The sequence below is a fragment of the Pogoniulus pusillus genome, chromosome 3, assembly GCF_015220805.1.
Source record: "Pogoniulus pusillus isolate bPogPus1 chromosome 3, bPogPus1.pri, whole genome shotgun sequence".
NCBI classification, from domain to species: domain Eukaryota; kingdom Metazoa; phylum Chordata; class Aves; order Piciformes; family Lybiidae; genus Pogoniulus; species Pogoniulus pusillus.
The window spans coordinates 50,227,155-50,252,224 of NC_087266.1; the positions used below are offsets into that span (position 1 = coordinate 50,227,155).

Sequence of the window (25,070 nt, forward strand, 5' to 3'; positions counted from 1 at the left end):
AGGAAGAGCCCATATGTGGTGTTTAATTATGGTTTATTTGGCTTATAATTTGTTGGTGGGAGACTTCCCGATCTATCTGCAGAAAAGGAGAAGAGCCTCAGTATTTAACACGTTCAGAAGCTAGTCTTGTGCTTTTACACAAGCCTCTGTGCAAGAGAGGTAGTTAGTGAAGGCAATTGCAGCCACTGGGTGTTTGTTCAGTATCTGGTAAAGGACAACAGGCATGTATATGTGAAAGTCTTCTGGGTGCTGCAAATCCATCCACTACTCACTTTGCAGCATTCGCAGTGTAAGTATTGTGCAATAAAGAGAAACCAGTTGAGAAACTTGCTCTTTACCTTGCTTGAGATGAAGTGCTCTGAGTGCTGCATAGATGACAAGGACAGAATAGATATGACTAAACTACATTCTCTCTGCTGGATAAGGATCCTCTAGATACCAGTATAGCTTTGAGTGGATGTATCTGTCGAGTCTAGGCATTGAAATAGAAAGGAATCATTAGCCATCTGAAAGTGGAAAACCAATTCTGTAAAGTTAAATGGTCATGCAAGTGGTGTTAGAGAGTATAACAATCTAAATTATTAACAAGAAGAGACCAAGATTAGTATGACGTCTTTCAAGCAACTAGGAGATTTTTCATGACTGACAAATGTGACTGGCTTGTAGTCTTGCATTATCTGACTGTGCTCTCAATAGTTCATTTTATTGTGCATTAATTTAAGATACTGCCACTGGAGGACACAGGCACCAGCCTGAAGCCATCAATGCAGCCATACAGCCTCAAGCTCTAGAGCCTCCTCACCAAGGTTGTGCCTCAGATGCACTTCAAGACAGTCCTCATCTTGATGGGCCAAACCAGCATGGCAGAGCAACAGCTGAAAAGTGTTTCTTACAAATCACAGGCATGACCTGTGCATCCTGTGTTTCCACCATTGAAAGGAATCTGCAGAAAGAGGATGGTAATAAATTTAAGATTCCTATAATAAGCATAAGGGACTATGAGGTAAAAAAGATGGAAGGGGCTGTGGTACAACATCTGGAGGTTAAATAGACTTAATGCTCTTTCTTTGTGCTAATGTAGTGACATTACTGTTTATACTGTTGCACTGGTGGACAAACCCAGTGGTTGCATTTTTATTGTAACAATAAGCTGTTGTGATAAAAGATTCAAATAGGGCTCAAGAAAACAACAGAGAAGTGGTTCTCACTCAGCTTCCAGGGCCTTATTGCTTTACAGAGTGATCCATCTGTTTCAGATCTGTGGAAAGCTCTGATATATCTTTGATATGAAACTGACCCTTCAGGGCACATTTGCACAAGCAGGTACAAACAAATGTGTGGCTTTTGTGCCTAGGTAATTACTTTAGCTTAAGCACATCACACCTTATTAGGTTAGAAGTCTGCCGACTGAAGCTGCCTTTCCTCTGGCTGCATAGAATAGATGAACAGATGTGCCTCAGTAATGTTTAATTTGTGCAGGCATGCCTTTGGAGGGTTTTGCTTGATGATTCCTGCACCCTCAAGTCTCACAGTGATGGTCTCACCACCTTGATTTAGAAATCAACAGAAAAAGAATCAGTACTTCAGAGCAATTTTTTTTTGCCTGTGATGTTTACAATTTACATTTCAATTCTAATGGTAGATTTCTGTGGGTTTATTTGTTTCTTAATAGAAAAGAAAAAAAAAAGGCAAACAGAGGCCTAGCATTGCATTGTGAAATTTGTTTAGGGCTTTCCAAATTTAGTCCAGGATAGAGCTTGCAGGAATGAGATGGCTTCTGAACATCCTTTTTTGTCTCATTATATCACAGCAAAACACCCCTCCATCACTGTGGAACTCCTGTGGTTTCTCTCGCTGCTGAAGGGAACCACGGTGTGGCTGGATGTCAGTAAAAAGGTTGCTGTTGTGACTACGGAACAGCACTACAAGACAGAGAGAAATTGTTAGGCCCTTGAGAGCTTTACATAGTTACAGCCCTTATTGACAATCACTTTTAGTATTTTACATTTCCTTCCCTCAAAGGAGCTACATTACCTAATATTATTTTATTTTTGCTGCTGCAGGAATTGTTTCGGTGTTGGTAGCACTGATGGCAGGTAAAGCAGAGATAAAATACAAGCCAGAACTCATAAAGCCTCCTGAGATAGCACAGCTGATCCAGAATTTGGGGTTTGAAGCTACTGTTATAGAAGATCATGCAGAAACAGAAGGAACAGTGGAGCTTCTTGTAAGTCATATGTATTCAGAATTATCTGTTGGTTTTGGAAAAGTCAAATCTGGAAGAATAATGTTCTTGCGAATGCTTTTGCTTAAGGAGTTGTGTCTTCAGGTCTGCCTGGTAACACATTTTCTTTAGAATTGTTGAAAAGCCAAAGTTAATTTGTCCTAGTAAAACCTGTCCAAAGGTGCTGAAATAAAAAGTGACAGTTGTATGTACAGACTGGGCCAAATGCCAGGTCCTACACTTGGGCCACAACGACCCCAAGCAATGCTACAGGCCTGAGAAAGTGTGGCTGGAATGCTGTGTGGCAGAAAGAAACCTGGGGGTTGTAATTGGCAAGCAACTCAATATTAGCAAGCAGTGTGCCCATGCGGCAAAGAAGGCCAATGGCATCCTGGCTTGTACCAAAAATGCTGTGGCTAGCAGGAGTAAGGAGGTGGTTGCCCCCTGTGCTCTGTTCTGATAAGGCCACACCTTGAGTATTGTGTTTGGTTTTGGGCACCTCATTACCAGAAGGATGTGGAGGTGCTGGACTGAGTGCAGAGGAGTTCAGTGAAGCTGGCGAAGGGCCTGGAGAATGAATCTTATAAGGAGAGACTGAAGGAGCTGGGGCTGTTTAGTTTGAAAAAGAGGAGGCTGAGGAGAGACCTCATTACTGTCCACAGCTGCCTGAAAGGACATGGTGGAGAAATTGGTGCTGGTTTCTTCTCACAGGTAATTAGTGATAGAACAAGAGGGAATGGCCTCAAGCTGTGACTGGGTAGGTTTAAAATAGATATTAGGGAAACTTGTTTCCAGCAAGAGTGGTCAGACACTGTAATGAGCTGCCCAGGGAGGTGGTTGAGTCACCAACCCTGGATGTTCAGAGGTCATTTGGATGTGGTGCTTGGGGGTATGGTTTAGAGTGAACTTTGAAGAGCAGGGATATCAGTTGGACTTGATGATGCCGAAGGTCTTTTCCAAGTGGAAGGTTTCTGTGATTCTGTGACTTTCCTTAGCAAGGAGAAATGAAACAACTTTCCTGCAAAGATGCTTCAGTCAACAGTACAGACTCTGAGTGACACAGAATGTATCACCAAAGGAGTGTTGATAACGCCGAGGGATTTGTACAGAGGTCTGAGACCTTTCGGTAGTAGGTTGTTTACATGAAGAACAGGTTCTTCAAAAGTCTATTTTCATTTTCTGACATGTACCTACTGCTAGACAGGTAACAACAGTTTGTAGTTGTGCTAGTAGACAGGAAGTGGGAGCATGCCTTATGGAAGCCACACGTGAATTTAAGCAAGGTGAAGTTACCCATGCAGAGTTTGACTTTGGCAGTGTTAGAACACCATTGTCTATGCTGTTACAGTTAGTGCAGTGTACAAGTGCTGCTATCCATATATGCAGCTGTGACTGTAACTGTTGTTTGCAGAATTTTATTACAGAAGTGGATAGTTTTATTCTGTCTTTGTTTCACAGAATCACAGAAACATCCAGATTGGAAAAGACCCTCAGGATCACCAAGTCCAACCTATAACCCTACTCTACAGGATTCACCTTAAACCATATCCCTGAGCACCACATCCAAACAACCTTTAAACACATCCAGGGTGGGGGACTCCACCACCTCCTTGGGCAGCTCATTCCAGTGCCTGACTACTCTCTCTGTGAAAAACTTTTTTCCTACTCTCCAATATAAAGCCACCCAGCCTCAGCTTGTTTTGTGTAAAACAGCTCTCTAAAAGCTTCATGCTTAGGCCTTAGGTCAGGACCAGCAGAGCTGGAGTGGTTGCTAGTGTGTCTGTGGCACGGGGACGCCTTCTCTTAGACTCATCCATGAGTACTGGGGGATGTGTGGGACGGCTGACACTTGTCTTTCATTTTCAGATCACAGGCATGACTTGTGCTTCTTGTGTTCACAACATTGAATCCAAGCTCACGAGAACAAACGGCATATTCTACGCCTCTGTTGCGCTTGCTACTTGCAAAGCTCACATCCAGTTTGATCCTGAAATTACTGGACCTCGGGATATTATAAAACTAATTGAGGTAGGCTTTAGAAATTTTTGATGTCTGAACAATTGTAAGGTGAGTTTAAAAGGGAAACAAAGCAGCTGGTGTTTGAGAGAACTCAGTGACTTTCGCAGGTGACATACTTATTGCCATATATTTCTATGCTCTTGTGGCGAAGCTACTGTATTCACAATAGTGTGCAGTTTCTCAGGTTATTGCTCTGAAATCTCACCTAAAGACTACAGAAAGAAACCTTTTTTTTAATCTCTGCCTGGTAAGTGTCATATATTCATTCCTCACAGTTCTCTGTGTAGAGTTATGTCTCTCTGGTTTCCAGTCATTTCAGTGCAATGTTACTTCAGAAAAAAACCACTACTTTCTCTTGCCAGTGAAAGAGGCTGTAAAAGAAGCTTTACAACAGCTCATATTACAGTGTTGCCCATCTCTATATTCAGCGGCATTTATTCCCACATCAGCTCAGAGAAGAACTTTTTTAAACTGAAAGAGCTTGTGATATAGGCACTAAAGGAAAAAAAAAATCTTGGCTTACCAGTAACACACAGATTATATGCAGCCCAGGTGCAGACAAAACCTTTTCTTTCTTTGCCTCACTAGAGCAGGAGAAAACTTAGTGTATGAGATGCATGCATTGAGTAGTCTGTAGAGATCATTTTCCCTTCACATTCTAGAGTATTTATTCAGAAAAAAAACTCCAAGACCACTGAAGTGATGAAGGTGTTAACTAGTAGGCTGTTCCGGTGGGCAAAGTAGTTCTGTGAAGTGTGTCTTGCCGCAGGAGCACCTCACGATGCAGATAAAGAAGTCTGAATGTACCATGCTTGCAAGCATGCTTTGGTTTTTCTGTGGGCTTGTTGGTTTGCATTTTTTGTTTGTGGTTGTTGATTTTTTTGGGGAGGGGAGATGTGATTCCACTGCAGTGACTCACTGATGTGTCATTTAGAAGTGTCTTTTTCCTATATTTGTTTCTGGGATGCTTTGCCCTGCAGTTTGTTGTTTTACAGATTTAAACTGATTCTAGCACTTTGATTTTCAACTCAGCTGTACTGCTAAGGAGATGCTTGTGAGGTTAGCTGGTCCTTCCTTTGTGGCATTTCCCATCCCATTTCAGTGGAGATGTAAAAATAGATTCCCTCTCCCCCCACCTCTGTCCTAGTGAGACCACACCTGGAATACTGTCTGCTTTTGGGCTCCCTAGTTCAAGAGAGACAGGGAGATCCCTGAAGAGAGTTCTGTGGAGAGCTGCGAGGATGACTGTGGGACTTAAACATATCTCCTATGAAGGAAGATTGAGAGACCTGGGGCTGTTTAGTCTTGAGAAGGCTGAGGGAGGATCTTACCACTGTCTATAAATATCTGAGGGGTGGGTGTCAAGATGAAGGTGATGGTCTCTTTTCAGTGGTGTCCAGTGATAGAACAAGGAGCAACAGACACAAGCTGGAACATGGGAAGTTCCATCTTAATGCAAGGAGATACTTCTTTATGGTGAGGATCACGGAGCACTGGAACAGGCTGACCAAAGAGGTTGTGGAGTCTCCTTCACTGGAGACCTTCAAAACCCATGTAGATGTGCTCCTGTGCAGCCTGCCCTAGGTGATCCTGCTTTGAGGTTGGACTCGATCTCTAAAGGGCCCTTCAACCTCTAACATTCTGTGACTCCCTTGAGGAGGAAGGCTGCAGAACTCTAGGTGTCAGTGGAAACTTCTTGTGCATAAGAAACCTGGGACACTTACTGCATCTATACACTGTATCCGTGGGCAGGTAGCCAAAGTCCTTTGCAGTTTATATTTTGTGTACTGTCTTGAAATATCCTCTCATGTTGTCAGGATCTAAAAATAAATAAGAAGTTGGCATTTATTGTATATGGAACGGTGTCCTTTTCTAACATTGCCTCTAAGAGTAACATCATTTAAATGTGTTGTGGTTGTTTTAATCACAGCTAATTCATCTTCTCCCCCCTTTCATTAAAAAGGAAATTGGCTTTCATGCTTCTGTGGCTAGAAGAGTTCCAAATGCACATAACCTTGATCATAAAAAGGAAATAGAGCAGTAAGTATTTACCTTTGTCTGTCACTAGTGAATGTTTATAGATCATGTCTTGTAACTCACACCCCACTCACCCCACTCTTCCCAGTTAATCTAGTGTATTTAATTTTGCAGTTTTCCATTTAGTTAAGGTACTTTTATTTCTCTTATTATTTTCTGCTGTTAACAGATAGAAGACTACATAGTTAAACATATATAAGAAATTGAAACTTCCCCCAAAGTGTGTCTTTCCCAAATATCTCAAAGCTGTATGTTAGTACACTGCTAATACCTCAAGCTCTGCACTGCAGTACTGAGTACTTGCAAGTACTTGTATGTGTCTGCAAGTACCTGCCTGTGATACTGTGGGGTGTACAACAATCAGGGATTTACACTTTCTACTTTTCAGGTGGAGGAAATCTTTCTTGTGCAGCCTACTGTTTGGTATCCCTGTCTTAATCCTAATGATTTATATGCTAATACCTGACGGTGAGCATCATGGGTCTACGGTGCTGGAACGGAACCTCATTCCTGGATTATCTATTTTAAATCTTCTCTTCTTTGTCCTGTGCACTTTTGTTCAGGTATGTTCACAGTGCTTCCTATTAATTTCTTGTGTATATAATCAGATGTGATAAAGACAGGAAATTGGAAAGGATTTGTGGATTAGACATCTTCTCTTGTCTGTGACACCTATGCAGAACAAAGCAGAGCTTTTGTGCAGGTTATCCCTTCTGTCCTGCTGAAGTTGCATCTGATAACTCTCCAGGGTGGAGAAGGTTATGTCAGAATGAGGAAATACTTCATCAGCTGCAGATTAATTGGATAGCTATAGGTAAATTCCTTCATCTCCTGTACCTTGTTTGGTTTGCATTTTCAAAGAAAAAAATATGATATTTAGGTGGCAGAGATGTTTTAAGAGCCAGGAAGGACAAGAAGGGCAAGTGAGAGGATGACAGTGGAGACTACTCCACGCAAGTTGTGTCACTACAGAAATTGCATGGGCCAGCAATGTCTTTCCTTACATACTACATATTTATAATTCTGCTATAGGCAATAGTATGTACTCTCTGCTTTTACTGCTGTGATCTTAATATGAATCTGTCCATGCTCTCATCAACAGTTTCTTGGTGGATGGTATTTTTACGTGCAAGCTTACAAATCATTGAAGCACAAGACGGCCAATATGGATGTGCTTATCGTTCTAGCCACAACAATTGCTTATGTTTATTCCTGTGTGATCCTGATGGTGGCAATAATTGAAAAGGCAGAGAAAAGCCCTGTCACTTTCTTTGACACTCCTCCAATGCTGTTTGTGTTCATTGCCCTTGGAAGATGGCTGGAACACATAGCAAAGGTAACTCTCCACACTAATTCTTGTGTATTTGTGATGGCAGTATTCAGAGGAATTTTGAGCCAGGTGTTTCTGATGTAGCTCTATTATGCAAGCTCCTTTAGAGTTCTTTGTGTTAACTGTTCACCAGCATTTATTTTTCTTAGTATATCTTAAGCAATCATCTCTGTTTCTTAGAGTAAGACTTCAGAAGCTCTCGCTAAACTTATATCTCTTCAAGCCACAGAAGCCACTGTGGTGACTCTTGGACCTGACCACTCTGTCATCAGGTACCTATTTATGAACCAAAACCCCTTCAGCCTGCCTTGGTGAATAGATTGGGTTTGATGCAGTTAATGTGAAAGTGTTATTACTCTTTTGAAGCCAATAACGTTAAATCATCTGTGTGTTCTGCTTGTGTGTTTTACAGGGAGGAGCAAGTAGCTGTTGAACTGGTGCAAAGGGGTGATATCGTAAAGGTTGTTCCTGGTGGAAAGTTTCCGGTTGATGGAAAGGTTATTGAAGGCAGTTCTATGGCAGATGAGTCTCTTATAACTGGTAAGTTCCCTTACACTTAGGCCAAGAACTGAACTCTTCTAGAATTCTTTGTTACAAGAACAGAAAGCAGACCCAACCCAAAAGCTGCTATCTGAATGAATCACAGAATCACAAAAGCATCCAGGTTGGAAAGGACCCTCAGGATCACGAAGTCCAACCTATAACCTTATTCTACAAGATTCCCCTTAAACCGTATCCCTGAGCATCACATCCAAACAACCCTTAAACACTTCCCAGGCTTGCTGACTCCACCAGCTCCCTGGGCAGCTCATTCCAGTGCATTTTCATGCTACTTTCCCTTCTGTCCATGTGTGTGGGACTTGCTTGTGAGAGCAGACTGTCTTAAAATAGGACATCTTTTTACAACCTGTTTGGCCCTTTGAAGGGATGTCATACTGGAGAGTTAGGGCCAAGGAAATGCCATTTGCTTTGAAACTAACCCTAGAGAAAGGTTTATAGAAGTATGTTGCCATACACACATCTTCACTAGGCAGAGGTATACAACAGGTGATGTATGGTCAGTGTTACTTAGCATACAGTGGGCTGTGTGCTAATGAACAGTGTTCACTACAGGTGGTGACTCATTTATTCTTACTCTTTCTTTGTAGGAGAAGCTATGCCAGTCACTAAAAAGCCTGGGAGCACAGTGATTGCTGGTTCTGTCAACGCACATGGCTCGGTTCTTGTTAATGCGACTCACGTTGGCAGTGATACCACTCTGGCGCAAATCGTGAAACTGGTGGAAGAAGCACAAATGTCGAAGGTAGAAATGACTGACAAGAAAACCTTACTCAGTGATTTTTATTAAATAAGAAAAAGTTTCAGGATTTTGATGTATCTGTTCAACAAACAGATGTTTGTTGATGTATATTGTTCAACAAACTGGGTGGGTTTTCAGACTTCAGGATAGAATCCAGTACAGATTATCAGATATTTTCATGAACTCTGCATGTTTGTTCGTTGTGGCCATTAACATCCAAATACCTCTTTTCTTTTCTTTTTGTGTAGGCACCCATCCAGCAACTGGCAGATAGGTTCAGTGGATATTTTGTTCCATTTATCATCACTATTTCAACAGTGACATTGATAGTATGGATCACAATTGGGTTTATAAATGTTGATGTTATTCAGAAATATTTTCCTGTAAGTAGTTTCATTAAGAGCTGGATTTTGGTGTTGGAATAATCTTCTAGTGTAGTGAACAAACCTTCTGTGTGTAGGGTTTGATATTGCAACCTGGCAAATACTTTTGTGTAATGTGATGTTTTCTACATAGAACAGATAATTACACTAATTAAAATCTATCAGCAAATAGAAGCATAACCTTTTTGCATTTAGCCCCTAGTTCTGGGGGTAGCTGAGTTTCTACAAACTGAATTTACTGGCAGTCTTTCTGGACTAAACATGATCTGTAGCTGCATCTCGAGAAGCTGAGCCTCTCCTATAATGCCTGAGGTTTTTATTTAGCTGTCTTTGCTCCTGATGGCTTTAGCTTCAGAAAGAAGATGATCTTCTGTTATCTTTAGGATGTGTACCTGCTATGCTCAGTGACTGTGGGGATCTGCATACTTGGAAATAGGGCCCTCTTGCTAAGTTTTAGAGGAAATGCCAACAAGTTTTATTCTCATCCAGGAGCCTGAGAACAATCTCTATTCTGTGTGCTTGAGCAGCAAAAAAATCCAGAAAATACTGCCACAAACAGTTCATAATATTGACATCTCTCTGTGATTGCAGTAACAATAACAGATTGCTTTGCTCTACCGAAGGTTCCAGATAAACATGGGGGTTGAAATCACTGTGATTGATTGTACATCTGTGCTATCTTGTCAGCAACTGTGTAGATTTTATTTTTCTCTCCTTCTCTCCCCTCTTTTTGCAGAATCAGAACAAACACCTTTCGAAAGCTGAACTAGTACTGCGGTTTGCATTTCAAACCTCCATCACTGTGCTGAGCATTGCATGCCCTTGTTCTTTAGGCTTGGCTACCCCTACAGCTGTAATGGTGGGCACAGGAGTTGCTGCACAGAATGGTATTCTCATCAAAGGCGGAAAACCCCTGGAAATGGCACACAAGGTTAATAGTTCATTCTGTACTTTTGTAGCTTACCTAACTCTTGCTCTCTTGCTATATGAAATGTAATTTCCCTTTCCCAAGTAATTTTGCAGACCCAGAGAAAGACTCCAGAATGTGTTGGGGGTTGCTTTTTTTTAATCTATTGGTTGATGCTTATCAAGGTCAAGAACACAGATCTGACCTTTCTTCAAGGTAGTCACAGCAAAGTGTTGACAGCCAAAAGATTCTGCAATCTCCTGCCAGTGAGGCTGCTAATAACCTCAGAGGTTTCTGACTTCTGCACTCTCTTTACCTCTTTTGCAGAAGAGACAAAAAATCTGGTGTTTTCCTTCTTTCCTCAGAGGGCTGTCATGAAATGTTATGTTGTTCACGATCAGTAGTTTAAAACATAAGATGTAAGAGAAAAAAACAGAATGATCTGAAGTTGTTCTAGTCTACAGAAAAGATGGATGATGTGAAACAGAAAAAGCCTTTCAAATACAGAAAGTAATGAAAAGTGGAGGATGAGGTTGAAGGAGGAAGATATTTTATTTCTGAATTTAGTGAATAGCATGAGGCTAGCATGAGATTAGGTTGTTAGTTCTGGAGCTTGTTGCAGGTTCCTATACTCAACCACCTGCTCTATCACCAAATAACCTCTCAGGTGGTCATTCCTCAGTAGTGTTGTTAACAGTTTAAAATAGCACTCTTAAAAGCCCTTTTTGCATCGTACTTTATGGAAAAAGTGTTTCAGGTGCCATTACATGAATCCTGCATATGAATACATATCTGTGCACGTATGGACAGTGTTGAAGGACAGTGCAAGTCCGTCAGCGTCTCTGTTCTCTGAGATCCTGATGTAGGTACGGGACTGTGCTGTAGCTTCAGAGAAGTCACTGTATGTGGGGAATTAATGTGGAAGCATAAGAAGAACTACTGTACAGACAGTTCAACTCTGTACATGAATTCCTAGATTTACAAGTTTATTCCGTCTTGGTGTAGATATAATCAACTTACTATTAAGGTCTTGCCTGTATTTCTGTGCCTCAAGCACATGAGCATCCCTATGACTGCAGGGCTTAGGCAGTAACTCTGGTTTATTTCTTGCAGATCAAGACTGTCATGTTTGATAAAACCGGGACCATTACCTGTGGTGTTCCTAAAGTCACGAGGGTGCTTTTGCTGGGAGACACAGATGTGCTGTCTCTGAAGAAGGTACTGGTGGTGGTTGGCACAGCGGAAGCCAGCAGTGAGCATCCCTTAGGTCGAGCAGTCACAAAGTATTGCAAAGAGGTACTTAACTCTCCTATTTCTTTTAAGGCCTGAAGGCATCTCTGCAAATGCAACAATGCTGTGTAAAACGAGCAAGTTCCAGAGGGACAGGCTTGCCTGAAAAGTAACAGGATGGAAAGCATTTTGCCCTGAATAATAAAAGAAGGCATATTCAAAGTTTTGTTTCTGTGGCAATGCTGTGGAGTTCTCAAGCAAGATCTTACAAAGCTTTTCCTGAGCTATTGGGAAAATAAGGATTGTGGAATACCTACAGGAGCCATGCTTATGCTTAAATAGCATTGTGAAGCAAATATGTGTGGTGACACTTCATGTTACCTGACTGTAGTAATTTCTATTGGCCATTTGCTTATCTGAATAGATTAGGCAAAAAAGCTTTAAAACGTTGAATATTCAACTGTGATATTTGTGAATTTCACAAGAGAAATAATAGATTACACAAATCTTAGCAAATTTTGCAAGGCCTTAAAAAGGTCATTTATGTGTTGCATGTGTTCCTCAAATGTTTCAGGAAGAATGGAAGTGCAAGTAGTTACTGAAATAGGAAGCTGGGTTAAAAAATCCAAATTCTTTCTGCTAAAACAACACATTAATTGGATCATGGGAAAATTAATTGTCAATAATAGATCAAACGTATTAGTGATAGACTTTTCAGTGGTAAAATTTAGGAGTTAGCAAATACGTTCAAGAGGAAAACAAGAGTATGGGTAATGACTGAGTTGCCTCTCCTGAAATTTACATCGTCTTAGTACCTGAACACTTCTGTAGTTATTCCATCCACCAGTTATTACTGGATCAGGGATTGTATGAGTTGTAGTGCTGTCCTGTTTCCTAGTTTTCGTGCCATCTGCCTTCTCACCCTTGTGTTGCAAGGAGGTCACTGAAAGGTACATGCCATTCTGTCTTCCAAAGAAAACCCATAATAACTTGTTCATAAGTCAGGATTTTCTCCATTCTTGTTTTAACTGATTTGGTCCTGGTAATCCCTTTTCTCATCTTGAAAGTACTCAGTGCCTTCTCTCTCTAATTCAACAGACAGATTTAGTTTCCTTGTCATCTAGACAGGTCAATCCATGAATGAGATACAGTTTTTCTCTCTACTTTTAGGTATACATGAAAGACTTGACTCTCTGCCCAAGCCGGTTGTCTGTGAGGTTAATTAGAAATTGCATCTCTTCAGAAGCTGTGCAGCTTACAGCTTTTCTTTTTAGTTCCTAGTCTTGAACTGAGATCACAAAGTACCAATGTAACTGCCTCCTCTTTTGTCCTACCGGCAAAAGCTGTCCTTTATGGTTTGCTGGTGCTAGGGTTAAGACCAGGATGTGATCTATATGGATGTCCCTTTCTAGAAGTCTAAACAACAGCACATCCATAAAATCCTTGGTCTCAGTTCTGTGCTGTTGATACTCTGTGTTGCTTTTCAGTTGGTCAGTCATTGTTAAACGGAGGAGACAGGCCTCTTTTTTGCAGGGCTTGTCTAATATTCATAACCCACGTGCGCAGTGCAAACTGACTGTGAACTCTGCTTACATCCACAGGAGCTTGGCACTGAAAGCTTGGGATACTGCACTGACTTCCAGGCAGTCCCAGGCTGTGGCATCAGCTGCAAAGTTGGAGGTGTTGAGGCTGTGCTGGGCATGGCTGAGGAGGGTCTCGGTAAGCTGGATGCTAAGAGGAGCAGGGACAGCAGTGCTCGTCTGGGAGATAACGCACTGATAGAGCTCCCGGAAACATATGGTATGCCTGCCCCAACATGGCCACCAGTCACAGTGCAAAAGCTAATGAATCAACAATGCTGGCCACTCTAAAGCAGTCCTGTTGGGACTAGGAAGAGCAGGACACATGAGCTTGTGGCAGAAGGAGCCAAAGAAAATGAGACATAAAAATGCACCCGAATAAAAACTGAAGCTTTCTCTTTCCCCTACTCTTGATCTCTCTGAAATTAAGAAACCCTTGTGAGAATTTAGATTCTGCAGTGATTTGTACTCAGAAAGTCCATAAGCAATTAGGCCATTCCCAGCAGTGTTCCTATTGAATAAAAGAATGGTCCAGCAGAGAGCAAAATTTGCCAGTTAGCATGATCTTCCCATTTAGAGCAGTTACGTATAACATCTTACTGCGACTTTTTATGTCTTACCCTTTGCCTCCTATTAACTTAGACCTTTTGTTTTCATATATCTCTCAAGGCACTTAATTAAAAAACCCCAAACTATTCAGCAGGTGCACAATAAAGCGTCTTTTATCTGCCAGCTAAGTTTCAGTGCCTGATGTTTTTGATTAGGCCAATACGTTTGTGTTTTTTTTCAGGCTCTGTGGAAGCCACTTTGGTCTTTTGTAAAGGAGAGAAAGAACAAGTAGTCAGAGCCTTCCTTACGAAGCTCATCAGTTCTCTTCAGAAGGCTGTGGCTCTCCTGACCTTTTTGAGAAAGCTATTACAAAAATTAAAGAACTTTAATCATCAGAACTCTGCCATTTGTGAATGGTGTTAACGTAATGTTTTCTCACCTGCTTCCTACAGCTCTTTTGAAGCTGGATTGAATTTATAATGAGGTGCTTTACCATTTCATTGTTAGAACAAAACTACCTTTTTTTTTCCTTATCAAAACAGCCTTTATAAGAAGTCAATAGCTTTGAGAACAAAGCAGTGTGGCATTTATGAAGTGTGCATACTGAACTGATTCGGGGGGAAAAAAAGCCAACGGGCAAACACAAATACAGGCAAATACTTGCATTAAGTTCATGACACAGGTCTGTGTTTTAACAGGACAGACTGAGTCTTAAAGAAGAAAAGGTAATGAGGATGTCTTCAAGTAGTTTCTACGCAGCTGTATTTGGCCATGACGGCAGCACTAACTTTGTTTGTGCCTTGGGTGTGACCATTGCTATTCCAGAACACACATGAAATCAACTAGTAAAACCTCTTCAGAATCTGCTCCTGTAGGCAATGCAGTCTGACTTTGTCATCTGCAAATATCTGTGGCTCGTGTTCACTATTTTTGAGTTGCTAATGTTTCTTTTTGTTTATGCACAAAGGTCCATCAGCTTCTCATACATACTTGGTGCTGATTGGCAATCGTGAGTGGATGCGACGCAATGGCTTGCAGATTGCAAATGACATAAATGATGCCATGACAGACCACGAAATGAAAGGGCAGACTGCCATACTAGTGGCTATAGATGGTAAGTGATGTTTCTTTGGGTGGCTTGATAAATACCAGTTGATGAAACTGATAAAATCACGAAACTGATAAAAGCAAACTCTGAATCAGTGGCTGATGTGGGTTAGGCCTTTCCCCCACACACACTATTTGAAATTTACCAGACTAGCTCAGATGGCTTGGAAGTGAGATGAAGCTGTATTTACAGCACAGCAAAATTCACAAGCATAGATACACAATACATTTACAACTACAAATTAGAAATAATACAGAAATCCAAACTTCCTCCAGCACAAAGGAAGCTGCCCAGAAGGGGCTCAAAGCTACTCCATCTTTCTCCCTCTTTAACTCAGACAGGCAAACAAAAGCAAAAGCCAGCAAAGCTTCCATGTTAGTTGTTAGCCAAGATTAGAGGAGAGATAGCAGAGCAGATCAAAGGAGAAATGAACAAAGCAACGTCCCAGGACAAAGTGTGGGTAAATGGTTTATATTTTGGCTTTTTATCCCTCTTGGCAAACCAATGAATGATATAGACATCATCATCATTTTCTTTTCACAACTAATGATCTAATTTCTCTCATTAAAATATTCCAACTGACTCAAACCTGCACAGTGGCTTAATGCCAAGAAACTTCTGATGTTTTAGTGCAGAAGTGCTTGTGAACTGCAAAGTATCAAGGTGTCCTTAAAAAAGCTTTCAGCACAGAAGATTGTTTATAAGATTTTGTTGGGTACTTTTTAATTTAGATATTAATTTCTGAACCTCCTGTTGTCTAGGGCTGTCATTCAGAAAAGCAGTGCCAGTGCAGTGCCATGTTCCGTCTTGACTTACATTGCCTTAGCCTCACAGGCAAACCTATTGCATCACTGACTTAAAAATATTTCATTAATAAACATGATAATTCATTAGATCATTCAAGTATAATAGATTAGTCTAAATGAGGTTTTCCAGAGGGCTTCTATTCTATACTCTGCAGAAACAGATCCCAGATAATACCTTTATAAGAAGCTGCTGCAGTAATGATACATTCCCAGTGCATTGGTGATCCTCAAATGGGGCCTCTGATTCAATTACTGAATAAAATATTCTTGGTCCTCCTGGAGAGCAGTTTTGAGAGGCACTTGTGTGTCTCAGCTTGGACTCCATCAGCAGTCCAGCAAAGTTTAGTGCTTTTAACACGGAACTAAGGCCCCAGATGTACAGTTTGTATGTCCTATCCCTGCTAGGGATAGCAAACAGAGAAGTGCAAAGCCTACTGAAGTCCTTACTTTTAAATAACAAACCAGTGTCAGGTTCTGTTCAGTCAGTGAGTTGGAAGACATATGCAACACTTCTGTATGAAAGTAATAGAGATCCAACCCTGAAAAATCAGGGAATATAAAACTAGATACCCTATATACTTCTTTCTGAAGGGGTGGCTTTAATATGTGACCTGGGCAAAAATACAAAAACTTTCTCTGACCCACTTGTAGTGGCCTTCCAGTGTCTGAAGGGGGTCTACAGGAAGGCTGGGGAAGGACTATTTATAAGGTTTTGTAATGACAGGACAAGGGGTAATGGGTTTAAACTGGCAGAGGGGAGATTTAAACTAGATGTTAGGAAGAAGTTCTTTGCAGTGAGGGTGGTGAAACACTGGCACAGGTTGCCGAGGGAGGTTGTGGCTGCTCCCTCCCTGGACGTGTTCAAGGCCAGGCTGGATGAGTGACCTGTTCTAGTGGGAGGTGTCCCTGCCTATGGTGACGGGTTGGAACTGGATGAGCTTTGAGGTCCCTTCCAACTAAATCATTCTATGATTCTATAAAACCAAAGAGTCAGTTACCTTCTTTTTCTCCCCTTCCTCCTGAGCCCTAAATATCAAAGGTGTTTGTTGTTCAATCTGAACAAAAGCTGCCGCTTTGCCTCCCACAGCTCTCTCTAATGAAGTAATTTCTTTGTACAGGTGTGTTGTGTGGAATGATTGCAATAGCAGACACTGTCAAGCAGGAGGCAGCCCTTGCTGTGCACACGCTGAAGAACATGGGAATAGACGTGGTGCTGATCACGGGAGACAACCGCAAAACCGCAAAAGCCATCGCTACGCAGGTGTCTGCTGCTTTGTGTTTCAAACCAATACATTGTCAGTTTCCCGGAGAGTAGATCTTACGAGCTGAAAGAGATGGGGATGTTTAGTTTGAAGAAAAGGAGTCTAAGGGGAGACCTCATCGCTCTCTCCAACTACTGGAAAAGATGATGTAGAGAGGTTGGTGCTGGTCTCTTCTCACAGATAGTTAGCGATAGAATAGGAGGGAATGGCCTCAAGCTGTGACTGGGTAGGTTTAGACTGGATATTAGGAAATTATTATTTTGCACAGAAAGAGTAGTCAGACATCAGAATAGGCTGCCCAGGGATGCAGCTGAGTCACCATCCCTGGGTGTATTTAAAGGTCGTTTAGATGTGGTGCTGAGGGATATGCTTAGGAGTGAACATTGTAGAGTAGAGTTAATGGTTGATGATCCCAAGAGTCTTTTCTAACCTGAATGATGCTGTGATTCTAAAACTCTGATTACTCCAGTGAATTCGGAACAGGAACTCAGAGTTTCCCTGGTTGTGTTAAATGAAGAATAACTTTTCTTGAATTGGACCAAAAATCATGTCCTGTGTCATAGTAGAGGCCAGGGGCTGCATTAAGACCTCACTGAAGACAAGCAGTCAGTACTTCTCCAGAATTACAGAGTTGCTTGCAGTAATTAGTCTGTTGCTGAATTGAAGCCTCCTGCTTCCCTTTGGTGAAGGGCAGTCATGTTTGATTAGTGACAAAGGAAAATTCCTTTAAGGTTTTGTCCTGTTCCCAGCAAGAGAAGTGGGAAATTGTCATTATCTTTAAGAGTAACGTGGTAATTACAGTAAGAATTATGGAAAAGCATAGCAGTCTAAAATAGGTTGGGTTTATATAAGATTTCTGTGATCTCAAACAACAAATACTGCTTGGAAGGTAAAGCCAGAATCTTTACTACAGCCTGCTGCATTTCCACCTTCTTCGTCTTCATTTTCCCCTTTCCTCTGCACTGGTCTACTTCTAATCTACTGTGTGCCACCTCGCTTTCCTCAGGTATCCCACCACACAGCTAACTCAGCCAGCACTGTGGTATGCACATTCTCCTATGCGTGAGGTCTGTTTTATTTCTTAGTGTGAATGCTTTAATCCTTCTCTTTTTATTCACTTTTGCTTTTGTGTCCAACTGTGGTAAAGCACTTTCCCACCCCACCTTTCTTTGTTAAGAGAAGTCTTTCAGATAGAACCAAGCTTTGATTTATGGTTCCAGCCACTTAGCTGAAGTTTTCAAACAAGCTTGGTCAGTGCCAACCTATATTTTTATTGGATTTTTTGCACTTAATTCCTTTCCAACAGAAAAATAGTAATACAGTCCTTAAAATGTTTTAAAATGCTACTCTTCAAGAGGTTAAAAGAGAATTTCTGGCATGTGTAGTGAGAAAGCAGACCTCTGCCTGGTGAGGCAGCCAAATCAGGGGCCAGCCCTCTTTAGCACGCTCATTTTCCAACTACAGTGCTAAAGCCATTGGTAGCAGCTCCATCTTAGCTGAGCTGTGGACGGGCAGAAGTATTCAGCCAGCTGTCTGCTCTCTTCTCATAGTTTCCCTGAGACTTGCATGTGCTTGGCGTTTCTGTTCCCCCAGCCTGACTGGTCTGTCGTACCTGGCTGCTGTGTTAGGTTGCACTGAGACCTTTGTGAGTTCACCGAGGAGCATGATTAGCTGAATCCATCAAAACTGTATTCCTAGATCTATAGAGCTTTAGCAGGGCATGATGCTAAGGGCAGAGCATGGCTTGCCAGGACTTCTGCTGTAAAGATGGAATGGCCTATAATCAGTGCCTTTCTTATGTCACAGGCATGTTGCTCTTCAGCTCTCTGTGTAGCTTGCAAATGTTGTCTTTCACTAGAATCAGTTTGGTTGATCTTCCTTTGTTTCCCCTTCACCCAGAACAGCAAATGGCTCTTCAATTTGGGATGACACACACCACCAACTGGATATGTTTGTTTCTTTCTGTGCAGGTTGGGATCAAAAAAGTCTTTGCTGAAGTTCTTCCTTCTCACAAGGTTGCAAAGGTCCAGGAGCTCCAAAGTGGGAAGAGGAAGGTTGCGATGGTTGGTGATGGGATCAATGACTCCCCTGCACTAGCCCGGGCTGACATTGGAATTGCAATTGGAACGGGCACCGATGTTGCCATTGAAGCAGCAGATGTAGTTCTTATTCGAGTGAGCACTACAGTTTTGACCTGTTGTCTTGTATCACTGACAATGCTCTCTGGTTTGGTATTCTGAAGACTTTCTTTGTTCTTCTGTCTTGCAGAATGACTTGCTGGATGTAGTTGCCAGTATTCACTTATCAAAGAGAACAGTTTGGAGAATACGAATAAATCTGATTCTTGCCTTAATTTATAATCTGCTTGGAATACCCATAGCAGCAGGTATGTGGTCGCCAGAGCTCAGCTGGTGGAAGACAGCAGCACAGTTGAACTTTGTTTTGCTTCCTTCTCAAGAGATGATGGAGAGATTCTTAGGATATTTAAAGTGTGGTGAAAGGAGGACAAAATAGTATTTTTTTTTTTTTTTATGTTGTAGAAAAAACATTTGTTCCCTGGATTTTAAACTCTTGAGAAAACTTCTATATGACAACATTAAAACCATGCTCTTATTTCACTTGGCAGTACTTAGGGCTTACTCTCCATGTATTCAAACCCAACTCTAATTAGAGACACCACTGCACTTCTATTCACTGAGCATCACACATTTTCTTTCCTAGTACTTGTGTTCTCTCTGCTTCTGTCAGGCATCTTCTCATGCTCCAAATTTCTCCTTAAAAGCTGCTTTCAGAATTCCTCTTTGTCACTCCTCTCTGCTTTATCTAGACTATTGCCTTGTCTTTCTGTTGCATTTGCTTTGTTCTGTATGTGCAGAATAGTTGGAAGGGACAGATAGTCTTACCTTGTGGCCACAGTCTTACAGCTGAATCCAAAGAGATCATCCACTGCAATGGAAAGATTTAAAAATAAGTGATTAAATACATATGAAGTGTGCTCATGAAGTTCTCAGCAACTCATGTTGTAGAACTGTTCTATGTTGTAGGCCTGTTCTGTGATCTGTAGGCATAGAAACAGGTGGCTCTGGCTCACGTCTCGATGGTTTTTTTATTTTACTAGGTGTGTTCATGCCTGTTGGCCTTGTGCTCCAGCCCTGGATGGGATCAGCTGCAATGGCAGCTTCTTCTGTGTCTGTCGTGCTGTCTTCTCTGCAGCTGAAATGGCAAGTTGGTTTATACTTGGTGAACTGTAGGCAGTGCTGCTGCTGGGGATCAAGCAAAACATTTTGAGCTTTGTGCATATAGAAACAGCTGACATTCCTTTGTGTGATGGTTTGGGTGTTACCCACGCCCCCACTCTTATGAAGTCACCCAGACTACACTCAGCCAAGCTGGAAACTAAGGAACGAAGCTTTATATGTACAGCTTAGCATGGTACCCAAGCAGGTATTTACAGCCTATACAGCTATAGACAGAAATGTACAAGTTAAAGATTAATACAGAAACACAGCAGCCCTCCCAGAAACCTGAGTGCCCAGGAGGGGCTCCCAGCCACACTTCCACCTCCTTTCCACCCCTCTACGTTCAAGGTGAGTTTGGAGAATTGGCCAGGGGGCTTATTAAGCAGACAGATTAGTCACAGAGACAGCAGGTTAGAGAGAGAAGGGAGACAGCCAAAGCTAGAGAGCAACTCTGTTATCTATGTTTGTGTTCTTGTTTTTACACATCTCAGCAAGCCTGTGAGTGCAGTAGACATCACCATTGTTTGCTTTTCACAGCCTGTAATCTAATTCTTCTCACCAGAACATTCCAGCTAGGCTCAAACTAGCACACTTTGGCTCAGGGTTGTTTTGCCTGATCCTTGGCTCCGGAAGAGACCAGGTGTCACTATGATGAGGACATCTGGGCTAGGCAGTACTAAGCACTGTTTAACTGGCAGCTGAAAGTGTGACTGGCTTCTACCTGGGCGCCTGTGTTGGAGATCTAATTCAGTACCAAGTGAGGTAGTGATCAATACTGCCTGTGCTGTGAATATCAAGTGAACAAATCAATGAAAAGACAATTCTCTGTAATGCAGTAGTAGATGTTTTTTAAAAGATCTGCACTTGGCTTTACTATATACTTATACATATATGTCTAGTTAATGTAAACTCGGAGAAGCAGTGTGTTTATTCTTTTACACCTTTCTTACCAATAAAGTGCCTTGCTCTATTTTTTGGAAGCAAAGCAGTTTCTGAACTAACCCAAGATTTTTTCAAATTCTATTTTTTTTCTTTTTTTGGATGCTCTTTTTAGTTACTGTTGGACCTGTTTTCAACAGCTTTGTGAGCAAACAACTTTCAAAATAAGACTGTGTATGGTGTCTGAAATTAGTCTGAACTGTTATGTATTTCAACTGTAGCTAAAGTCTTCTGCAGTGTGTAGTGTAATACAGTACAGTATAAACTAATACAGAAATCTCTTGCTGCATCATGTTTCTGATCCTGCAAATGCTCAATGAATGAGACAACAATCTGGAATAAAAACTTTAAGCACTCGTGGCTGCTTGCAGAATCAGCAGGCTGAGGGAGCTGGGATTGTTTAGCCTGCAGACAGGAGGCTCAAGGATGACCTCATTGCTGTCTAAAACTACCTGAAGGGAGGCTGTAGCCAGGTGGGGTCGGTCTCTTCTCCCAGGCAACCACCAGTAGAACAAGGGGACACAGTCTCAAGTTGTGCAGGGGAGGTCTAGGCTGGATGTTAGGAGGAAGTTCTTCACAGGGAGAGTGATTGGCATTGGAATGGGCTGCCCTGGGAGGTGGTGGAGTCACCATCCCTGGAGGTGTTCAAGAAAAGCCTGGATGAGGCACTTAGTGCCATGGTCTAGTTGATTGGATAGGGCTGGGAGATAGGTTGGACTGCATGATCTTGGAGGTCTCTTCCAACCTGGTTGATTCTATGATTCTACAGGATTTTCATCTTAAAAATCTTTCTCTGTGTAGTTATCCAAAGGATGAGAAATTTCTAGAAAGAGATTACTTTATTCTTCGGTTCTTTTGATCTTGTGCTGATTACATTAAGTATCAGCCATCACCGTGGTTAGATATGGAGAGTACTCCAAACAGACTTGGTTTCAGACTTATGGCAGCTGTATTACAGTGTACTCTGTGGGACAATAATATTTTTTGAAGCTTCACATCAGCTGAACAGAACTTCAGATTCCAAAGAATGCACTAATAGATGTAGGTGAAGAAGACCACACACACTTGCCACCGCTGGGCTTTTCCTGACCTAGAGTCCACTGAATCAGAAAGTGTTTTTTGGGTCATGAGATCCATTCCCCTGCAACTGTCTGGTGCAAACCCTTCCATAATTTAGCAAAATAGTATTTTTTTTAGAGGTCCTCACTTTGAGTCTCTCATGTTTACTGCTGAAATGTCTTCATGCCATGCGACCAGTGCCCTTAACCATTAACACTGTGTTTGAAGTGCAGGTGACATTTAGGTTATTGGGAGTTTCTGATCTGTTCTAATGCTGAAGATGCTTCTATGTATTGACCTCGTGGTACTAAACATCTTTTCTCTTTCTCTTCTTAGTTATAAGAAGCCAGACACAGAAAGTTATGAAGCCCGAGCTCAAGGCTGCATGAAACCACTTACCCCTTCCCAAATCAGTGTTCATGTAGGAATGGATGACAGGAGGAGGGATTCATCCAGACCAGCTCCTTGGGATCAGATTAGCCAGGTGTCTCTCTCTTCCTTGACTTGTGACAAGCTGCTGAGACGTAATGGTTTTGTTGAGGACCAAGGGGACAAATGGTCTTTGCTCATGAATGGAGGAGATGAAGAACAGTACATCTGAAACATTGTACTCTTAATGGAATAAACATTCCTCTTCACCAGCGATAGGAGAGACTTATTTCATAAAGAGCTTCAAGGCCGTAAGTGAAGTCATTCCTTCAGCTCACAAACTAATTGCAGCTCATCCTGATGCTGGGTTGTATGGACTATGGATTTTTCAGGTCACCAGATCCTTCTAGTCGTGGAAGGAGTCTGTGGCTCTGTAATGAACAGGCTCCTTTGCACACAGCAGCTGGTGAAATAATATCAAATTGCAGTTTTCAGAGTCTAAAAGACTTTCTCTCCTACGGTCTGTTTGCCAGGCACCAAATCTCATACTTCTCACTCTAATGTTATTCTTTCAAAAGTGCATGAAGCAGAAGCATTTTCAGAAGCAATCAAATGCTGATTTCTGTGCCCAAGTGAAAGTAGCCATGGCATAAGGAGCTCTGTGATTGGAAGATGTGTTTTTACACAGAATCCTAACTAGTCAAGTCTTTGTGAGAGTGCTTTGCATTTAGGGTTCGAGTGTGTCTCCTTGACTGAAAATGCTTTAGCGTTTCACTGACTATAACTTTCTGAAAGGTTTCTTTCAAGGATTCCCACTTCCCTTCAAGTGTTGCATCCATCTCATGCACATTTCCATTGCTAAACTTCTGTTATTCTCACTGCTCTCCTGGAGTTTCTCTTTTGCTACATATGAACTCTTTTCAGCTCTTTGTTTGCACAAGTTCTCTTCTAGGAGTTTTTGTTATTAATATGTTTACAGTAACTCCAGTTTGAGAGGAAACTCCTCCAAGTCCATCCACAAAGGCAGAGCAATTCCCGGTCCAAGGTGGCATCTAATTTTCGTGGGGATACCTTGCAGGACCCCCTGCAGCTCCGGACAGTGTTGTAGTTGTTGATGTCTTCCCTCTGGCAGAGTGCGTAATTGCTGCTGCTGCGAGCGAAGGTGGTATTTACTGTGGTGTGCCTGAGCGCAGAGCTAGCGCTGGTGGGAGTGCAGCGCGGCTGAGTGGAGGAAGTTCATTGCATAACTCAAGCTTTGCTGCTTACTTAAAGTGGAGCCAAAAGTTTAAACGGTAAAGGTGGGAAAATGCCTTTAAAATGCGGAGCTTCTGTTTGCTATCATAAGTAACCTTCTCTGCTGACAGAAGGACTTGAGCTAAGGAGATTTATAGCAGACTAAATTTTAACGTGAATTTGTGTTAATGTTTTGAGTTGTTTTTAATTTCCCTCTTTGCTCTAGTTTAATGAGCAGTCAAGGTGCTGAACAGCCTTTTTTTTTTAATTGATTTTAACACCTTTACCAAAGCTTTCAGTAACTTTTTTTGCTGTGAATGCCAGATTCATTCCTTAAGACTTCTCAGAGCCAAGACAGTAGGAATCAGTGACTGCGATGCACTGAATCTGGTCCCAGGGTGCTGCTTTGCTCAACTTCGAGACTCTGAAGTAAGCAGATCAGAGTTCTGTAGTCTAATTTAAAAGTGAAAAGAGAAGAATTACTACGCTAAGCACTGTGAAGTAACCACTCATTGTCACCGATTTAAAGATTTTTCCTACATGGGTTCAAAGCTGGCTCCTCCTAGTGTGAAAAAGAAAACGAGTCAGAGGGGAAAAGGATTGTGCTTACAGCCCTGGGCAGATCTCCCTGTTCTCTTCAGCAGCACTGAGTTCTCTCTTAATTAAGCCACGGCTATCCTGTGACGCCTTCAGCTTCACAAAAGCACTTCCTCAAAGATTCGTACCTTCCAAGGGAGTGGCCATAAGCTCCTTTTCAGTTCAGTGGGGAAGCACAAATTTCTCAGGCAACTGTTCTGTTGAGGAAGAAGGAAAAGATTAAAGGAGAGAAACAGTACCTGTGGCACCCTACTTAGGAGACCTGCTGCTTTAGAAATAAAATGTTAGGGTCATGCTTGTTGGACCTCACGAAAGAATTCTTCCAATCTGCTTGCATACGTAAAGGCAGAGATGCCCTGGTAAAAGCAATAGTCAGTGGTATTTAGAACACTGAGGAGATTTGAACTAAAATAACAGTAAATCAGCCCACAAAACCCTGACACATTTCCAGCTTCATTCTCACAGGACGAGTCTTCAAAAATGGAAAACTCAACCTAGGCAAGTCAGCATTGAATAAACTGAGCTTCTCTCATTCCCGGTACAGGAGAGATTTTGTCTCTCTGCTTTGGTGTATAAAAAAGGCCAAACATGCAAACAATTCATCGTTTTCCAAACGGCAGTCTTCTGATGAAGGCAGCAACAGGACGGCTTTCACAAACATCCCTCGCAGCTTCCAGACCTCTAAAGGTACAGGCAGCTACGGCATGAAAGAGATCACTCAGACCTCCAAGAGCTTCCAGCCTGAAGGCAGCTTGGGATGACCTGCCAGCCCCTATCTCAGCTTCAGCAGCTAGGAGGTGAGCTCTGTGGTGTTTGTTTCTAGTGCTGAGAGCCCTGTGGGCAGCCTGAAGGAGCAGTTTTTTGGTGCTGCTTTGTAAAGCCTCCGTGATCCTGCAGCA

At 42.0% G+C, this 25,070-nt stretch overlaps 1 protein-coding gene across 8 annotated transcripts in view; it reads left to right on the top strand.

Annotated features, from left to right (window-relative positions):
* ATP7B (ATPase copper transporting beta) overlaps nt 1–25,070 on the top strand; it is a 56,147-nt gene that overhangs the window by 19,051 nt on the left and 12,026 nt on the right. For 6 of the 8 annotated variants that reach the window (XM_064176468.1, XM_064176476.1, XM_064176451.1 and 3 more), the window contains 19 exons: nt 723–959; nt 2,064–2,227; nt 4,091–4,252; nt 6,207–6,283; nt 6,669–6,843; nt 7,383–7,616; nt 7,791–7,882; nt 8,023–8,150; nt 8,759–8,913; nt 9,159–9,293; nt 10,030–10,224; nt 11,314–11,496; nt 13,032–13,230; nt 14,527–14,673; nt 16,592–16,734; nt 18,706–18,909; nt 19,004–19,121; nt 19,854–19,956; nt 22,309–24,968. In XM_064176468.1, coding sequence (XP_064032538.1) covers nt 723–959; nt 2,064–2,227; nt 4,091–4,252; nt 6,207–6,283; nt 6,669–6,843; nt 7,383–7,616; nt 7,791–7,882; nt 8,023–8,150; nt 8,759–8,913; nt 9,159–9,293; nt 10,030–10,224; nt 11,314–11,496; nt 13,032–13,230; nt 14,527–14,673; nt 16,592–16,734; nt 18,706–18,909; nt 19,004–19,121; nt 19,854–19,956; nt 22,309–22,573 — 3,116 coding nt within the window. In that variant the 3' untranslated portion in view covers nt 22,574–24,968. Of the gene's footprint in view, nt 1–722; nt 960–2,063; nt 2,228–4,090; nt 4,253–6,206; nt 6,284–6,668; nt 6,844–7,382; nt 7,617–7,790; nt 7,883–8,022; nt 8,151–8,758; nt 8,914–9,158; nt 9,294–10,029; nt 10,225–11,313; nt 11,497–13,031; nt 13,231–14,526; nt 14,674–16,591; nt 16,735–17,741; nt 17,803–18,705; nt 18,910–19,003; nt 19,122–19,853; nt 19,957–22,308; nt 24,969–25,070 lie in introns of those variants that run through there. The other 2 variants (XM_064176460.1, XM_064176484.1) reach the window with 2 other exon arrangements.